This window comes from Rattus norvegicus, chromosome 1, assembly GCF_036323735.1.
Source record: "Rattus norvegicus strain BN/NHsdMcwi chromosome 1, GRCr8, whole genome shotgun sequence".
In the NCBI taxonomy this organism is placed as follows: domain Eukaryota; kingdom Metazoa; phylum Chordata; class Mammalia; order Rodentia; family Muridae; genus Rattus; species Rattus norvegicus.
This window is the reverse complement of record NC_086019.1, coordinates 250,356,498-250,375,571: the sequence shown is the minus strand read 5'-3', so window position 1 is coordinate 250,375,571 and position 19,074 is coordinate 250,356,498. Positions and strand designations below refer to the sequence as shown.

General features: G+C 54.5%; 1 protein-coding gene across 1 annotated transcript in view; it reads left to right on the top strand.

The window, feature by feature from the left end:
- The window catches only part of Slit1 (slit guidance ligand 1), a 148,560-nt gene extending 131,905 nt beyond the window's left edge, over nucleotides 1-16,655 (top strand). Inside the window, 11 exon segments of the mRNA NM_022953.2 lie at nucleotides 270-394; nucleotides 682-779; nucleotides 3,870-4,009; nucleotides 4,117-4,210; nucleotides 6,296-6,433; nucleotides 9,144-9,372; nucleotides 12,718-12,848; nucleotides 13,309-13,463; nucleotides 14,547-14,835; nucleotides 15,215-15,426; nucleotides 16,220-16,655. Coding sequence (NP_075242.1) covers nucleotides 270-394; nucleotides 682-779; nucleotides 3,870-4,009; nucleotides 4,117-4,210; nucleotides 6,296-6,433; nucleotides 9,144-9,372; nucleotides 12,718-12,848; nucleotides 13,309-13,463; nucleotides 14,547-14,835; nucleotides 15,215-15,426; nucleotides 16,220-16,458 — 1,850 coding nt within the window. The 3' untranslated portion in view covers nucleotides 16,459-16,655.
- Nucleotides 16,656-19,074: the final 2,419 nt, after the last annotated feature.

Genomic DNA, 19,074 nt, shown 5'->3' with positions numbered 1-19,074 from the left:
TGTGTACAGTTTCCGCCTACTGAGCCCTGCGGTGTTCATATGGGCTCTCGTAGCTACATGTGAGTCAGAGGCTTCCAGTGACCCTTTATTGAAGCAGGTTCTGCAGCTGCAGAGCTAAACTGGGCTGGGGATGTAGCATGACCCTCACAAATTCATGGTGAGGCATGTCTCCTGGGAAGGTATCTCTCCATAGGACTGGACCTTTCCCAGTAGCACCTCACACTTACACACATCCCCTCCCTCTGCTAACGTTCTCCCTGTTCCCACAGGTCCCCCCAGCCTGGCGGTTCAGGCCAAGTGTGATCCCTGCTTGTCCAGCCCATGCCAGAATCAGGGCACTTGTCACAATGACCCTCTTGAGGTATACAGGTGTACCTGCCCCAGTGGCTACAAGGTAGGTGGAGGCTGGAGGAACTGAGTTCTCTCTGCTGTGAGGCAGGTCGGCATGGCTGGGCCTGTTGCTTTCCCGCCTGGCTCAGAACAGGTGTGTGAGTGGACCGACCGACCTATCACTGGAGAGCCTGCCTGTAGACAAATGGGCATGTTGATGGATGGGTGGATGAGTGAATGAAAGGAGCAGGCAGCCTGTGGCAGGCAAGCAGAGCTGCTAAAGGCTCTGTCTTAGATCATGCTAACCCCCTAGGCTCTCCCTGGAGTCCTCACCGTTGACTTTTCCTCCAGGGCCGAAACTGTGAGGTGTCTCTGGACAGCTGTTCCAGCAACCCATGTGGAAATGGGGGAACCTGCCATGCCCAGGAGGGCGAGGATGCTGGCTTCACGTGAGTTCCCAAGGAGCTCTGAGATGGGGTTGGGGACTGCTGCTGGGTCCAGCCTCCAAGCCTCCTCGTGCAAGAGATGAGGGTCGGTAGAGGGAATAGACCTGTGCTCCAAATAGTGGTCATCAGTTCTCTAAGCCCCCAGAGGACAGCAGGCACCAGACAGTGCGGGTTCACAGAAGAGAGCCTGGGGTTGGGGCTGCCTCCTGGTGAAGGTACCAGGAGTGTCTTCCTGCACCATGGGAACCTACAACCAAAGAGCACATGCCATGGTAGTGCCACGAAATGGTTGAGGACATCTAAGACTCTTTTAAACTTCCACACACCCTCCTGAGCTTCCACTTTAAGCTGAACAAGTCTCTAGAGGCTGTACCGGGACCATGCAGGCCTTAGCTAGCCCTGTGTAACAGCTGAGATGACCAAAGTGAAGCCACATCCTGGTCACTCCTTCTGGGGTCCAACCTTCACACAACTCTCACTGACTGGCCACCTAGGGAGGGGTCCCACTAGGCGTGGCATTTCCCATGCTCTTGGTATAGCTGTGCTCACCATATAGCACATCTGAATCCCTCCAGGGCAGATGTCAGACCCCCCACACCCACATACACACATACCCCACTAGCCTGCTTTCCCCCAGGAAGCCCCAGCCCCCATCCCTGGCCTCCCAGAGCTTTCCTGAGGAGCACAGTACTTAGTCGCTGGAGACAAATTGCCTACTGAACAAATTGGCTCTTCAGAAAATGATGTTGAATCTGCGGGCGGAAATGGCCAAACCTGCCTCTGCAGACCCAAATTACCAGATGTAAAAAATAAAGCGCTAAGTGCCTCTCCTCCAGCGTTGCCTTGGAAACGCAGCCTTACAATAGGCAGGCCCTCCTCAGGGGCGGGCAGCAGCCTAGGCTAAGCTTCCTGCCTGGTCCACTGCTCAGCTCCTGCTCAGGGCTGGGACGCACCTTCAGGGCGTAGGGGACAGCTAGGGTGGCCCTACCTATCCAACAGCCGGGCAGCCCATAGCACCAGGTAGAGGGGAGATCCCCTCCCTTATGCCTTAGATTGTGCCAGTGGGGACTTTCTGCCCTAACTCAAAATCGAACTCCAGAAGAAGGCTGTGATAGAACCTTCAGGCCTCTTTACTTGCCTCACTCTCCAGAAAAGACGTGAACACCACCTGCGCAAATTTTCTTAGACCAACAGCTACATTTGCTTTTTACTGTAAGTTTATTTTTTCATGCAAAGGAGACAGTATCATAGACATCATAAATATCATTGCCATTTTAAAGTAAAGCAACTAGGTTACACACACTATCCCTATCCTCCTGTGGTATCCTCTTGAGCATAGCAACGGGGGTGCCATTTTAGTATGTATTCATTAATTTTTTTTTTGTTTTGAGACAGGGTCTCTTGTATAGCCAAGGCTGCTCTGGAGTTCTCAACCATGCATGCTTCCCTTTGGCCTCCCGAGTGCTTTGCGCGCCTTTTAAAAATGCCACCAGCAAGCTCCCCCATAGCACTGAAATGACTATGCCAGGAACATCTGCCACTGAGAGTCTGAGGGCTGAAGCCTGATGTCCCTCTCCATTTCCTGTCACCAAGAGCTCCTAATTAGACGTCTCTTTTGTCTGGATTTGGTGGTACACATAGGTAATCCTAGGGTTTAGGAGTCCGAGGGCAGGAGGATTGTGAATTTGAAGCCAGCGTGAGCTAGCTACCTAGGGAAATCCTATCTCCCAAATTGTATTTTATTAAAATTACTTTGGAGCATGGAGAGATGGCTCAGTGGGTAAGAGCATTGGTTGCTCTTCGAGGACCTGGGTTTGAGTCCCAGCACCCCACATGCTGGTTCACAACCATCTATAACTCCAGTCTCAGAGGACCATATGCCCTTTTCTAGCCTCCAGGGGAGTCAGGCATGATAAAGACATGCAGACAATGCACCCTTACACACAAAAACACAAATAGATACGATTACAAAAAAATAGTTTCTTGTGTCTCACTTATCAGTAAGATGGCTAATACCATGCAAAACAATGTAACTGTTATAAATTCGGCAGCTATTACCTGTAAGGTAATGTGTGCCGGGACAAACTCCTTTATAGTGTGTCTGTTTTCTTTGTAAGCTGGTCCATGTGTCCGCAGATGGTCTGGGCATGACAGGAGTGAGCAGCTGCCCTGCTGTTTTATTTGCATGAATATTTTATTCTGGGAAGGTCTGTTCACATAAATCCACTGTCAGGATTAGTAGATTCATCATGGACCTGCCACTCAGCTATTGGAAACCCTTCCAGTTTATAGGACAAAAATCTCCAGCCTGAGCAGGTGGCAGCAACATTTCAGTTCGGTTAGAGACTCAGTTCCAGGAGTCTCCTGTCAGTTATTTTTGTCTGCTTGCTGCCTTCTTTGGCACCTGGAGGCACAGCCCCCACCTCCTGCTTAGGCGGAATGCCACCTGAGCATGACAGGAGAGAGGCAGCTATTCCACTGTCTCTGAGTCCTGTGGGATGTTTGAAGCGCTGGATGGGAGCTCCTCAGACGACTGTCTCTGACCCTTGGGAAAGTTCACATGTCCTGAGCTATTGACTACCCTGGTTAGAAAATCACCAACTTCAAGAACCTTCTCCAACCCAGCGACTGCTCAGTCCAGCTCCATTCTTTCTCTGTCCCTGAGGTCTGTGTCCTCAAAGACTTGAGCAATGTAGGTGAGCAGGTCCTACCTTCTCACTTCAGACTTTATGCATCCTTTTGGGCTCACAGTCTCCCCTCCCCTGTTGGGACTCTTGCTGAGGTTAGTCCATCATCTCTGCCTGACCATGTGCTGGTAAGGAGGTGTTAGGGGCTCTTTGCCCATGCCTGGCTTCAGAGCCTCCACCATCATGATTACACTTCTCCTTGGGCCATTGTCTTCTATTTGTCTCCCCCATCAGACTGTAAGCCAGAGGATTCCTTAAAGGCAGGCCTGGTCTTGTTACCCTCTAACCTGTTCGCCCTCTGACAAGGGCCTGGTTTAGAGTAGAGCTCTAGCCTCGTGGAATAAGGGTTCTGACCAGCGGCCAAAGGCTTTCCCAGCTCCTTTCCATCCTCTGCCCCCTACCACAGGTGCTCCTGTCCTTCCGGCTTTGAAGGGCTGACGTGTGGAATGAACACAGATGATTGTGTGAAGCACGACTGTGTCAATGGGGGTGTCTGTGTGGATGGCATAGGGAATTACACATGTCAGTGCCCCCTGCAGTACACAGGTAAGCATTACGGGATCCAAGGCATCCACAACTCTGCAGGCATGCCAGTGTCTGCATGGGCTCTATGGAGTTGGGCATATCTTGTCTCTTGATTTTTTTTCCCCTAGGAAGGGCCTGTGAACAGCTAGTGGACTTCTGCTCTCCGGATCTGAACCCATGTCAGCATGAGGCCCAATGTGTTGGCACCCCAGAGGGGCCCAGGTCAGTGCCACCCACTGCCAGCCTACTCTTGGCCTCCTCTCTTCCTTCCTACCCCTCATCTGTCAGTGGGTGTGGTCTTGGTATTCTGGAGCTGTCAGAGGGTGGCTGTTGGCACAGCTCTGGTCATGCAGTCCTGGGGTTGAGACTTGCTTCAGCTTGACCCTGAGCAGACAATGGCTGGACGGAGCCCATTTTTCTCATTGTGAACTGGGTGCTGAAGATAAATGAGAAGTTGCTTTGTTGGAAGGTACTTAACCCTGAGCCTGGCAACCATGTTCCACCTACAGCCATTCATGCCTGGTCTACAACCTCTCACCCCAATCACAAAATTCACAAAGCTCACAGAACTAAAGAGTCTTTCCGGAACAAAACCTTACCAGAAAGACTGATGGGAGGCTGCTCACTCTTGCCAATCTTCAAAGAGTGTATATGAGTAGAGTGTGGGCCTGTTTACTAGGCGGCCTCAACTCCCATACACAGTCTATGGCCTACTTGTGGCCACAAAGTTCCAACTTCCAACACCTGTCCAGCTCCAGGGCAAGGAACCTCTGGATTGTGTAGCAGAAGTGCTTATCACCTGAGGCTGCTGTATGAGGGTCCCAAGGGCTTTTGAAAAATGTCACTCCCTTAATACAGTTTCATTCCTAGAACATCCCTCCTCCCAGTTGTGAAGTCAGCAGAGTTGTCAGAGTAGGGCTTTCTAAGCTAGGACTGGGACTAAGGCCACGAGAAAAAGCCTGCTATGTAGCCAGGTGTATCAGGGGACTGTTGGGGACTGCTGTACATGGGCACTAAACTGCAACAAGACCTCTGTGAGGACAAGAGAGGTAATATACACCTTAGTAAGTCACAGGGATAAGAGTGGGAATGGCTAGACTAACCAGGGAGGGGTGAGACACTGGCTGGAAGAGGCCATCCTCTGAGCTGAGGAAGCTTAGACAGCAAGATGAAGCAGGCTTGTACTGGCTAGTATGGGATTGCTGTGCCATCCCTCATCCTCAGGAGATGGGCCAAACATTGAGCCCTGTGCCCAGCTATAGCCCATCAGGTTGTGTGATACCAGCACTCTGAATTCTCTGGGCTGGTGGTAAGGTGGAAGAGGGATACGCAGATATGCTGGACCCAGCAAGCATTTGACAGGAGGATCTTGAGTAAAAGTGTTAACAGGTGTGTAGTGGCTTGACTACCACAGCATTCTTTCATGTTGAAACTCCGGATCCATCTGGTGGTGATCAGTTGGGTAGGTCAAAATTAACATTAAAGGAGAAAACAGAAACTATCGGAGAGCAGTGTGCTGTTTTATACGGTTGGGGCAAACACTGTAACATGAGACCAGTTCTGTACACGTGTGTATGTGTATTGGGCTGAGCGATATTTCTTCCAGCCTGAAAAACACTGTGTTTGTGTAAGAGCACAGTCTGCTTACCTGTGGGTTTGGAGTTGGTGAGAGCTAGTAAGCTTTCCTGGAAACTTACTGAGAAAGGGGAGGGATTGGCCTGGCTGAACCCCTCAGGGAGAGAGCAAAAGGTGTTCTAGAACTAACAGGAGTAAAGGCAAGGTTGTGCCCTGATGGGGTGGGCTTGATGTGAAGAGAGCAGCAGATGTTCTAGGGGTGAGAAAGGAGTAGAGGATGTGTGCCTTAGCCTGAATGGGTTGCGGGGCAGACTTGAGGCTCAGTGAGAGCCTGGAAGTTTGGGGCTTGTCTGGGTCAAGGTCCTCATTGAGGGTGGATCTTGATGAGGGGGTGGGAATCTGGGCCCACCAGAGTTGGAGAGGCTCAACATAGAGAAACAGCCAAATCCGTGGTGTGAGATTGTATGCTGTGGATGGGTCCTAGGGGACAATGGAGCAGGGCAAGTCAAGAACGGGCCAGAGGCTGACCTTAGATGTGTAGCTGGTATGATGGTGGGCATCCAAGACAAGATCCTCACTTCTCGCTGCCAGGCATTCTCTCTGCTAGCCCACGTTCCCTCACATCCATAGTAAAAAAGACTGCAGGGTTCTCTGTCAAACACACAGGCTGCACGGCCCTGGCCACTGAACTCTAGGGTGAATGTCAGGTGATCCTCTCCCTGTCCACCACAGGTGTGAGTGTGTGCCAGGCTACACGGGTGACAATTGCAGCAAAAACCAGGACGACTGCAAGGACCACCAGTGTCAGAACGGGGCTCAGTGTGTGGATGAGATCAACAGCTACGCCTGTCTCTGTGCTGAGGGCTACAGGTGAGTCCCTCTGGCCACACCATGAGCAACTCCCCTGCCTCAAGTGAGACTGGCAAGGGTCCCTCTAGGGCTTGGGTGAGTGACAGTCTCATTCTTGGAAGCGAGTGCTGGAGTTTTAGGTGTGACTCAACCAGGCTCAACTACACAATCATGGGACAGTTAAACAACCACATAGAGCCAGGGCTCCAAAACTGCTTGCTGAAGGGCGGGGAGGTGGGTCTGTAAAGGAAGGAGTTTGTCACTATTTGTTGAAAGGACTCTTCCCCCTCCCCATCTCATTTAATTGTCTTGGCTTTCTTGTGAAAATTCTATGGCTTTCTCGTAAGTGTAGGGGTCCTCCTGTAACGGCCACCACTATGTCAGCAGCATGCGATCTTTATTACTGTAGTCTCATGGGGAATTTTTTGTTTTTGTTTTTGTTTTTGTTTTTTTGGTTCTTTTTTTTGGAGCTGGGGACCGAACCCAGGGCCTTGCGCTTCCTAGGCAAGCGCTCTACCACTGAGCTAAATCCCCAATCCCTTGTGGGGAGTTTTAAAATTGGAAATTGTATGCTGTCCTGGTTTGTTGTATTTCAAGGTTGTTCTGGCTATTCTGGGTTCATGGAATTTATATGAAATTTTTGGGTTAGCCAGTCAAATTTTTCACAAAAGAAAAGAAAAAAAGAAGTAATTTGGGATTTTGGTAGGAGTGCTATTGACTCTAGGGAGCAGTGGCATTTTAACAAAGCAATACTGGATTTTCCCATTTCCCCATCCTTGAGCCCGAACTGCCTTTCTGCATATGTAGAATACTTTAGCTTCTGTCATCTTTTTGTGTGTGTGTGTGTGTGTGTGTATGTGTGTGTGATCTTTAAAGTGTTCACACTTATTTTGAAACATTTTTTTCATTATTTTATGTGTGTGGGTGTTTTGCCTGCAAATATGTCTATGAACCAAGTATGTGCCCTCGGAGGCCAGAGGGGTGTGAGATCTCCTGGGACTGGAGTTACAGATGTTTGTGAGCCTTGTGTGTGCTGAGAATCCAGCCTGGGTCCTCCGGAAGAGCATCCAGTGTTCTTTACCACTGAGCCATGTCTCTAGCTCCTCACTCTTAATTTTGGAATTATTTCCTAATTTTAATTCTTTTAAATAATATTGTCAATGGAATTGATTTTTTTAAGTTATTTGTTTTATTTACATGCACGAGCGTTTGCCAGCATGCATGTGTGCATCGAAATCATGCAGTGGCCACAGAGGTCAGAGGTGCCCATCAGATCCCTTGGAATTGAAGATATAAGTGGTTGTGAGCAAACATGTAGGTGGGGGAATTGAACTCAGGTCCTCTGCAAGAGCAATATGTGTCTTTAACCACCGAGCCACTTCTTCAGTTCCCTGGGATTGATTTCTTAGTTTCATTTGTTGCGTATGTACCGATTTTGAATCTTGCCGAGTCCTTTCGTTCGTCCCAAGAGTGTTTTAATGGATTTTTAAGGATTCTCTTCTCTACAGGGTAATACAATGTGTAAATAGAGCCCCTTTCTTCTTCTGTTTCAATCTAGATGTGTATTTTCTCCCTTGCTGTCCTAACTGCTCTGGACAGACCCTCCAGGGTACTGCTATCTGGAGCTTGTGAGAGCAGATATTCTTGCCTTCCTTCTGATTAGACAGGGCAACATCCAACCTCGGCCATTAAGTGTGATGTGGCTGTGTGTTTCTTCTTTAAGCTGACAGACTACCCTTCTATTTCTAGTTCGTTGAAGTTTGTTTGATCTTTAATATGCTACTAGAGTGTTCTACATTGATTGATTTCAGATATTAAACCAACTTTGCGCCCTGGAGGTGAAACTTAAATGGTCACGGTATATAGCATAGCGTATTCTCCATCTGATTGGCTGCTATTTTGCCAAGGACGTTTTGCCTGTGCTCCTAACGACTTTGGCCTGCGTTTTCTTCAGGCAGTATCTTTGTCTAACTCAGGTGTCAGGGTCTCAGAATGAGGACGTGTTTGCTCCTTCATTGTCTACTTCTCAGAAGAGTTTGTGAGAAAAAAATGAGTATGAATTTTTTTTAAATGTTTGATAGAAGTCATTAGTGAAGTCCTTTGGCCTGGGCAATTTTCTGGTCACCAGTTCAATTTCCTTATTTGTTTGTTAGCACAGATGTTCTTTCTCTATTTATATTCTTGGGTCAGTGAGATGATGTCATCTACAAGCTGACACACAGTTGTTCATATTTGTCCTTCTAACCTTCCCCTGCCTCTTGTGTTGGGCATTACTGGAGCCCATGGCCTTGTATGCACTAAATAAACACTCTGTCTTCCAGCCACACCCCAGGTAGTTGTTCTTATTCCTGTAATTTGGGATCTCACTACCACCGCTGTTTAAAGTCAGGGTTTTCTACGTTGTAAAAAGCTTCCTTGCAGACTTATCCTAGGGAGAAGGGGGCTGTATCTCCAGTTTCAACGTGCGTGTCAGTCATCTGAGATCCTGTTAGAAAGTGGCTCCCGTGGGCTTCCTTTTCTGGGAGGTGCCCGGTGGTACCGAAGCTGCTACACCAGGGGGTCCTCCTGGACCCTGCTACCTTTGGACAGCAACATTCACAAGAGACCTCCTCCATCACTTTAATGGCCCAATTTCCTGGGGTGCTTTGTGAATTTCTGAACCACACTGGGGGAGAGACTCCCTCTGCCCCATTTGGCTCTGTCCTCTCTGACCTGTGTCTTTTCCTCCCAGCGGACAGCTCTGTGAGATCCCACCTGCCCCCAGGAACTCCTGTGAAGGGACTGAGTGCCAGAATGGAGCCAACTGTGTAGACCAGGGCAGCCGGCCCGTATGCCAGTGCCTACCAGGCTTTGGAGGTCCCGAATGTGAGAAGTTGCTCAGTGTCAACTTTGTGGACCGGGACACTTACCTGCAGTTCACTGACCTGCAGAACTGGCCTCGGGCCAACATCACTCTTCAGGTGTGTGTCTTGGGACATGGTTACTCGTAGAGAGTCAGGAGGAGGGCACCTGTGTTCCCGTCAAAATGTCAGAGTGCACCCCTGTCCACAGGAACTGCAAGGAACCTGTGTGAGTCACTGCGATCCTGAGGTTAGGATGGGTCAGTCTGAAGACTGACTTGAAAAGGTTTCTCAGTCATCTCTGGGACAATTGCGGCGTGACAGAATCCAGAAAACCCGCCAGAGGCCTTGACCACAGGCTCTTACCATCCTTTCTGCTCAGCTCTGGCCTCCAGTGCCACAGACAGGATCGCCCCATGTGGCCCGAGGGAATTCTGGGCTTGCCTTTAACCAATAGTTTTGGGGTCCCTTAAATGCCTGTTTTGTACCTTCAGTATCACCTCAGAACATCACCGTGTTGAGGGGGGAAACTCAGTTTCTGCTTCAACAAATGACGAAAATCTGGCTGTTTTGCCGAGTATGTCCCAGAGGACGAGGGGAGCATTTCACCCCGTAGACGGTGCAAACTCTTGACTCCTCTGCCTCAGATTCCATTCTTGGCCACAAACACCCAATCGTCTCTCCTTCCCTTCATGTCCTCTCTTCCCAGCTTCTCAGACAAGCTTAGTTCTCGTCTCTCACATTGTCCTCAGAAAGAGAGCAGGCAGCCTATCAACTCAGCAAGGCGAAACTTACCCAGCCCCAGCCCAGCCCAGCCCAGCCCAGCCCAGCCCAGCCCAGCCCAGCCCCAGCCCCAGCCCCAGCCCCAGCCCAGCCCCAGCCCAGCCCAGCCCAGCCCAGCCCCAGCCCCAGCCCCAGCCCAGCCCCAGCCCCAGCCCCAGCCCCAGCCCAGCCCAGCCCAGCCCCAGCCCCAGCCCCAGCCCAGCCCCAGCCCCAGCCCCAGCCCCAGCCCAGCCCAGCCCCAGCCCAGCCCCAGCCCCAGCCCCAGCCCCAGCCCAGCCCCAGCCCAGCCCCAGCCCCAGCCCCAGCCCCAGCCCAGCCCCAGCCCCAGCCCAGCCCCAGCCCCAGCCCCAGCCCAGCCCCAGCCCCAGCCCCAGCCCCAGCCCAGCCCCAGCCCCAGCCCCAGCCCAGCCCAGCCCCAGCCCCAGCCCCAGCCCAGCCCAGCCCCAGCCCCAGCCCCAGCCCAGCCCAGCCCAGCCCAGCCCAGCCCCAGCCCCAGCCCAGCCCAGCCCCAGCCCCAGCCCCAGCCCAGCCCCAGCCCCAGCCCCAGCCCAGCCCAGCCCAGCCCAGCCCAGCCCCAGCCCCAGCCCCAGCCCAGCCCAGCCCCAGCCCCAGCCCCAGCCCCAGCCCCAGCCCAGCCCCAGCCCCAGCCCCAGCCCAGCCCCAGCCCCAGCCCAGCCCCAGCCCCAGCCCCAGCCCCAGCCCAGCCCCAGCCCCAGCCCAGTCCCAGCCCAGCCCCAGCCCCAGCCCCAGCCCAGTCCCAGCCCAGCCCAGCCCCAGCCCCAGCCCCAGCCCAGCCCCAGCCCCAGCCCCAGCCCCAGCCCAGCCCCAGCCCCAGCCCAGCCCCAGCCCCAGCCCCAGCCCCAGCCCAGCCCCAGCCCAGCCCCAGCCCCAGCCCCAGCCCCAGCCCAGCCCCAGCCCCAGCCCAGCCCCAGCCCCAGCCCCAGCCCAGCCCCAGCCCCAGCCCCAGCCCAGCCCAGCCCCAGCCCCAGCCCCAGCCCAGCCCCAGCCCCAGCCCCAGCCCCAGCCCAGCCCAGCCCAGCCCAGCCCAGCCCCAGCCCCAGCCCCAGCCCAGCCCCAGCCCAGCCCCAGCCCCAGCCCCAGCCCAGCCCCAGCCCCAGCCCCAGCCCCAGCCCAGCCCCAGCCCAGCCCCAGCCCAGCCCAGCCCAGCCCCAGCCCAGCCCCAGCCCCAGCCCCAGCCCAGCCCCAGCCCAGCCCCAGCCCCAGCCCCAGCCCAGCCCCAGCCCCAGCCCCAGCCCCAGCCCAGCCCCAGCCCAGCCCAGCCCAGCCCAGCCCCAGCCCAGCCCAGCCCAGCCCAGCCCAGCCCAGCCCCAGCCCCAGCCCCAGCCCCAGCCCCAGCCCCAGCCCCAGCCCAGCCCCAGCCCCAGCCCCAGCCCAGCCCCAGCCCCAGCCCAGCCCCAGCCCCAGCCCCAGCCCAGCCCCAGCCCCAGCCCCAGCCCCAGCCCAGCCCCAGCCCCAGCCCCAGCCCCAGCCCAGCCCAGCCCCAGCCCCAGCCCCAGCCCAGCCCCAGCCCCAGCCCCAGCCCCAGCCCAGCCCCAGCCCCAGCCCCAGCCCAGCCCAGCCCCAGCCCCAGCCCCAGCCCAGTCCCAGCCCAGCCCCAGCCCCAGCCCCAGCCCAGCCCCAGCCCCAGCCCCAGCCCCAGCCCAGCCCCAGCCCCAGCCCAGTCCCAGCCCCAGCCCCAGCCCCAGCCCCAGCCCCAGCCCAGTCCCAGCCCCAGCCCCAGCCCCAGCCCCAGCCCCAGCCCCAGCCCAGTCCCAGCCCCAGCCCCAGCCCCAGCCCAGCCCCAGTCCCAGTCCCAGCCCCAGCCCCAGCCCCAGCCCCAGTCCCAGTCATAGCTCAGGGTATTCTAACATCTTAGGTAGGACTCATTGTCACTCATTAAGAGACTTTGATTAAACTCTAACCCAGCACCTGGTGGTTTCAGGGAAAGTTCTCTGATTAGTCAGGTTTTTGTTGCATGCCTATTTGAATCTTGACCAATCACTGAATCCAAGGAAATGAGCTAGTGTGCTTTATCTAGCCTTGGTCTATGGGTCCACTCTACAGACCGGGGAATCAGGAGATTTACCAGAAGAATGCTGGGAGGGGGAGCTAAGTAGAAGGAAGCAACTGTCTTTTCTATAGCCACGGGGACGTCCCTCCTAGACAAGTACCTGAACCTTCAACCAACCCCAGTCCCTGTTTCCCAAGCAGCTCCTTCCAGAGTTGAATAGTTCTAGCAGAGAGAACCTTCCCGTGCAAGCCTCCTCTATGGTACCCTCCCTTTGTAGCCAGTTCCTTGAGGACCACAGGATACTCCCCCATCAGGGAGGTGGTAGTTGTACACAGTGGTGGCTATGCACTGCCTCTTTCCCACTGGGCAACTGGTCTTTTACCTGTTCTTGGGCAAATGCTCTCCAGTCCCCAGCCAGCCCATCTGCTTTGGTGCCTGGTGCTGGTCGGTCTGGAGTAAATGTCCAGTGAGCCTGGAATTGCTGGCCTAGCTCAGCCACCCTAACCTAGGTCTCCGGGTCTCTGGGAGGCTGGCAGACAGAGGAAGAGAGGGGGAGGGCATGGCCTTCATATGACATCACCCTTCTGACCTTGAGTCCCCTCTGTCCACTCACCTAACTGTGCTGCTTATGTGAGGGGTGGCATGGAAGAGGAAGTTCCTTTGCTTCCCAGGTCTCCACAGCAGAGGACAATGGGATCCTCCTCTACAATGGGGATAATGACCACATTGCAGTTGAGCTGTACCAGGGCCATGTCCGTGTTAGCTACGACCCAGGCAGCTACCCCAGCTCTGCTATCTACAGGTAAGAATTTCTCAGGCTGTCAGCCTTCCTCGCTTGGGCATGCCGGGATGGGGCTTCTGGGTGGAGAGGTTGTGGGAACTACAGAAACATGGCTGACTAAGAAGAAAGGCCGCTTGGTTTCCTGAGTCTAGTCTACTAGTCTAGTCTAGGCTCCTCAACACTCATCTTTCCTGACCCAACCTCACCTCAGCCCCTCACTGGAGAAGAAGCTATCTCCAAATGTTTCAACCTTCCCTGGGCCTCAGGAAGGGGCAGTTGGGAGGCATCAGACCAAAGTCCACTTGGTCCCATTGGTTTTCTTCCTGAGGCCCACTCCCTGAGGCCCACTCTCTGAGGCCCACTCCCTGAGGCCCACTCCCTGAGGCTCACTCCCTGAGGTGGGCACCCACTCCCTGAGGTGGGTACCTACTCCCTGAGGCCCACTCCCTGAGGTAGGTACCCCTCTCCTATTTCCTTCCAGTGCTGAAACAATCAACGATGGGCAGTTCCACACAGTTGAGCTGGTGACCTTTGACCAGATGGTGAACCTCTCCATTGATGGTGGCAGCCCCATGACCATGGACAACTTTGGAAAGCACTACACACTCAACAGTGAGGCCCCCCTCTATGTGGGAGGTGAGGACCTGCCATGCATCCCTCTTCAAGCCTCTACACCAAGCTGTGGTGACAGTGTCCCCACGCAGGGACCTCCTGTCCTCTGTGGTCAGAGGCTGACCAGGAGAGCTGGTGCTAAGGCCAGGGAGAAGCCAAAGGATGAGGTGGTCCTACTGAATGGTTACTATGGTAGATTCTGCTGCCTTGACTGGGGTCTAACGACATTCTGGCCAACCTAGACTAACCAAGTAGGATGGTCAACAGGCCTGGGGTTGGGGGAATCAGTTTTTCCCAACTGCCCTTCATACCACAGGTACCCTTCTTGGCTCTGACCTAAAAGGAATTTCTTATGTCTGGGATCCATTTCTAGTCTTGGACCCTCAGGGGCCAGAAACACTGCAAGAGACTCAGCACAGAGTCCCTATAGCATCTGGAGACTCCCCATTGGACCTTGCAGATGCTGAAGGCCAGGAAACCCCTGTTCACCACCTGCAATCATTCTCATGTTGTCTTAGGCTAGAGAATTCCAGATCTCCTGTGGGATCCCAACTCTGTTCCTGCCAATTGAGTCTTTTCAGATGAGCTTCTGAGCATGTCCGTTAGGGACCGGCGACCTCTGCTGTGGGTGTCCGTTAGGGACAGGCGACCTCTGCTGTGGGTGTCTGTTAGGGACCGGCGACCTCTGCTGTGGGTGTCCATTAGGGACCGGTGATCTCTGCTGTGGGGTTACGGTGAAGCCACTAGCACGAAAGCGGGTGGCAAAGTGCTTTGCACATGAGTTTTTTTTTACTTCAGTTGTGGTCTCCAGGAATGAAAACGGATATCTCAGAGGGAAGGAAGGAGTCCCAGGAGGAAAGAGCCAGACATGGGAGCAGGCATCCGAGAGTCTTACTGCTCCACTGGCCATGCCTGGCCTCACTCCCAGCTCTGGTGACAGAGGAATAGACTTTCCATGTCTTCCTGGAAAGGAGTCTGGTACTCCAGGGTGGCAAGGGCCTCCTCAGAGATAGCACAGAGCTCAAAGGGCAAGAGGGGACCCTGTAGAGCTGTCCAACAGTCATGGCCTGGCCCCACCTTAGCCTACTGCTTCTTCCCGTACCTTAGGGATGCCCGTGGATGTGAACTCAGCTGCCTTCCGCCTGTGGCAGATCCTCAATGGCACCAGCTTCCACGGTTGCATCCGGAATCTATACATCAACAACGAACTGCAGGACTTCACCAAGACACAGATGAAGCCGGGCGTGGTGCCCGGCTGCGAGCCCTGCCGAAAACTCTACTGTCTACATGGCATTTGCCAGCCCAACGCCACCCCAGGGCCCGTGTGCCACTGCGAGGCTGGCTGGGGGGGCCTGCACTGTGACCAGCCAGTGGACGGCCCCTGCCATGGCCACAAGTAAGCCTGGGATGAGCCAAGAGAGCCATCACCCTCACCTATCCGTCCTTTGTCTGCAAGTCCCACTTACTTAGGGCAAGCATTGCTTTGACAGCCATAGCTTTAAATCTTTAAATTGGAGCATGCGGCCTCACATTAATTACTAATAATTGCTTATAATTAATAATGATAACAATATATATTATTATTATTATTATTATTATTAATCTGGCTTTAAGCTTTTATCAGCTAGAATAGGACAAGCACAGAATCACATTTTTTGCCGCACTCCTTTAAATCTTGGGAACAGAGTTAAGGGCAAGGGCAGAAGGGGTGGGGCCTCCTCTGGCTGGTTCATGGGCTAGCCTGTCCTCACAGCTCTCTCCTCTGCCACTTCCAGGTGTGTCCATGGGAAATGCGTGCCCCTCGATGCACTTGCCTACAGCTGCCAATGCCAGGATGGATACTCGGGGGCTCTGTGCAACCAGGTCGGGGCTGTGGCAGAGCCCTGTGGGGGCTTACAGTGCCTGCATGGTCACTGCCAGGCCTCGGCCACCAGAGGGGCACACTGTGTGTGCAGCCCAGGTTTTTCAGGCGAGCTGTGTGAGCAAGGTCAGGGAGCCCCATCCTGACTGCCCTCTGCAGGCTCCCTCCCCACCATCCTGCTGTAACAGCCTCATGTTAGCATCCATGAACCCCCAGCAAGCCCTCTCATTCTCAGCCCCTTCTCTCCCCTCTGGTACTTATGGGACTACCGGGCTTTTGGTGCCCCTGCCCTCTAGGAACAGAGCTTCACCCCTTCTATCTCCTGGGCCCAGCCTGCCTTGCAGCTCCCTTCTGCAGGGCCCTGCCCTTCTTGGCTGAGGCCTATATGAAGTGATCATCCAGGTATGCCCAGTAACAGCTCCTGGCCAGGTTTGAGCATCTTGGCCTATCAGCGTTGGACCTGGGTGTAGCAGGATGCTTGAAAGTTGAGGGATTTCTTCCCAGACGTTCCCTGGGCTCCTTCACCAAGATGCTTTGGTTAGACTCCAGACTGCAGAGGCTGAGAAGAGGGAAGAAGGAGAACTCAGCCTTGGGTACCAGAGAGTCAGTGGGTCACGCTCTCCACAGAGGAATACTTCCACAATGCTATTGCCCTCCAGGCCTCAGCTCTTGCACATCTGCACAGTGGAAATCATCTCATTTGGCCCCGGGCCTGGAGGGCCAGGGCAGTCAGCTGTTTCCCCCTTCCCCAATCACACTGTGGTCCTGGGAGGAAGCACAGCACAGGTGCATGCAGACAGGGGGAGGACAGAGGGATGAGAGAGCCCTCCCAGAGGAGCCCTCCTAGGATGCTGCCCTGTCCCCCTCCTGCCTCCCATGGTGTGCCCTGAGGCTGTGTCTTGGTGTTTGTCCCATCCAGAGTCCGAGTGCCGGGGGGACCCTGTCCGGGACTTTCACCGGGTCCAGAGGGGCTATGCCATCTGCCAGACCACGCGCCCACTGTCATGGGTGGAATGCCGGGGCGCGTGCCCGGGCCAGGGCTGCTGCCAGGGCCTGCGGCTGAAGCGGAGGAAGCTCACCTTCGAGTGCAGCGATGGGACCTCGTTTGCTGAGGAGGTGGAGAAGCCCACCAAGTGCGGCTGTGCCCCGTGTGCGTAACGTGCGGGTGGCACACTAGCAGCTGGGCTGGGGCGGGCATCACCAGGATAGCGCTTGGGTCCTGGTGGGCGCGGGGACACTGAGCTGCCTTTCCAGCGGACTGCACTGCCAGGGCAGAGGAGCAAGGCCCGGGTTGCCAAGCCCTCTCCCAAAGTGCCTTGCACAGATAGGCGCTTAATAAATATTTGTTGAATGAATGTGTGTGTGAGGTCAGGCCACAAACGGTGGCAGAATGGTGGCACTCCTCTACCTGCTACCTGGGACTGAAAGGGGGGGCTAAACCCTGTCTCCACTTGCTTCTCCTTTGACCTGTGATCCTGGCTGACCTGAAACAGTTTATGTCCCAGTAGCCTCTGGTTCCTCCGAGGACACGCACCTCCAGGGGGTGCTGCCCTGGCTTCTGCAGTCATGTCTATTAGAACCGGGCCACTCTCCAGGGTAAGACCTCCTGTCACAGAGAAGGGACTGCTCCTTATTCCTCAAATCATGTGGCCCATTGACCCCACAGTTTATGAAAGAAGCTGAGACGGGGCAGGGTGGGGCGGGGTTTGCGTAGGGCCAGGCCTCTAGTCCTGAATATAGGATGATGGTAGCTCCTATGAGGGGGTCCTTGTTCTTGGGGTGGCAGGCTCCACCAAAGAGGGCAGAGGTTCTTGGCTCCAGCTGAGTAGACATTACTGGCCACAAAAGGGGCATTGGACCCAGGTTTTCCAGCCAAAAACTGCTGGTGCCTCTGGTGGAGAATGGATGGAGTTTGAGGGGGGAGCTGGATAAGGCCAGTGCCTTCTAAATTGGAGGCCTGGTTTAGAGGCCGGGTGATACAGATGCTGTGTCCCTGCATGTTGCGGTTCTGCTCATTTCGGGCCTCAGGTCTGCAGCATGAAGCAGGAAGGTAGATGGGAACCCCGTAGACACTGCCATTTTGGTCTCAGGAGGGGAGGCCTGAGGCATTAGGAGATCTGTTTCCATTAACTTCATTAGCAGGTATTCATGTACCTAACCTGGAGTGGGTTCTGCGAGCATGCAGCCCCCATGTGAACTAACTGCTGAGCACCATGGAGTACCCAGGATGGCCCAGGCCGAAGCAACTCGCTCTGGGGGTTGGCAGTGAAGGCTGTTTGAAGCCACCAGAGACATGGCTGCCTGACACAATGGCTTCCCTTCCACGCAGGGCGAAGTATAGAAAGATGAGGTTTGCCTCTAACAGAGCTGCTGAAGGGAGAGAAGGTCATACTTAATCACTTCTCCCGGAGAGAGAGGCTGTAGCCCTGGTCTGGGTGTGCAGGCAGAGTGGGGTTGCCTTTGTGGGCCGTAGGTGTGAGCATACTCCCCCCTCCCCCCACACACACTCAAGGCTGCTTCTATCCAAGAGTGTATGTACAGAGGGTGGCCTTAAACCTATCACTGCCTGTGTGGACACCGAGAGGAGCCTCTGGTGCTGGCGAGGGCGTACACAAGCCTCCTGTGACTTGAGAACTTGGCCTCTCCTCTCACAATGGCTCTCAGACCAGTGAGACTCTGGGATGGGAAGAGAGCCCATCCCTGATCCACTGGTTATTGTCATGACTGGGTATACTCTTTGCCAGGGGCTAGGACTCCATTTCCTTAAGGCCCTCAGCTAGGGTCACAGTGCGCTGACCCACCGCTCTCTAGGAGGACAGAGGCCCAAACCTCTAAGGACTTTAAGCAACTCTGCACGGCATCTTTCCCTTACTCCAAGCTTCCACGTACGCCACTGTGGTACCCAGCAAGCGGCTGTTCCAGGCTGCGGAGGGCAGAGAAGCTTAGATACATAGCGTGATGTCCCTTTCTAGAAATAAAGGTGTTCCGGCCTCCTTAGCTTTTTGCAAGTTTCCTTCCCCAGACATCGTCACTCACTATTGGCCAGAGGAGCCAATTCCTGGGCTTGAGAAGCATGGGAGGTGATGCCACCTTTCCCCAAGGCCTCGGGATGGAGGTGAGAGGCTGATTTGAGAGTGCCCAGAGAGCCATGAGCCCCTGGTTCCACTTTACCTTTGACTTAGTATCTCGCAAGCCAAGGGCCTGCTCTATCTCTCCCATCACCTGCCCACACGGACTCGTAAGGTCAGGTAAGGGGGTGACTACGAGACCAGCCCTTTGAGGAATCATCTCCACATTGTGTTCCCCTTTGTTAAAGATCTTCAGTTTGCGTTGTGGTCGTCTCCAGCTGTTTCCATTAGACACGCACAGCAGAGACCCAAGCAGGGCAGTCCTCAAGGAGCCGGCACGTGGGCAGTACTGCGCAGGGTCCTGTGGCGATGCTAAGAAATGGAAAGGGCTGTCTTTGTTTCCTCTTTGCCTGCTGTTAGCCTAACCGTGAAAGTATCTCTTTATACAGAATACTTACAGATTCTAATATATATTTGTATTTCATTTTGTTATAGTATTTTTATATGTTAAAGTCAACCTCCAGTGTCTTGCTTTGATTTTCAGATGCTGTGTGGTTGTGACCTTTTGTTTGGGGTTTCTAGTCTTGTTTGGGTCGACTCTTAGAAACTGGCTTCAGTCCCTGAGGGAGCTGCATCTGCCCTTTCCCCAGAAGTATTGTTTTAGAATACATCAGTATTGTCTGCTGTCTTCCGTGTGAACATGACA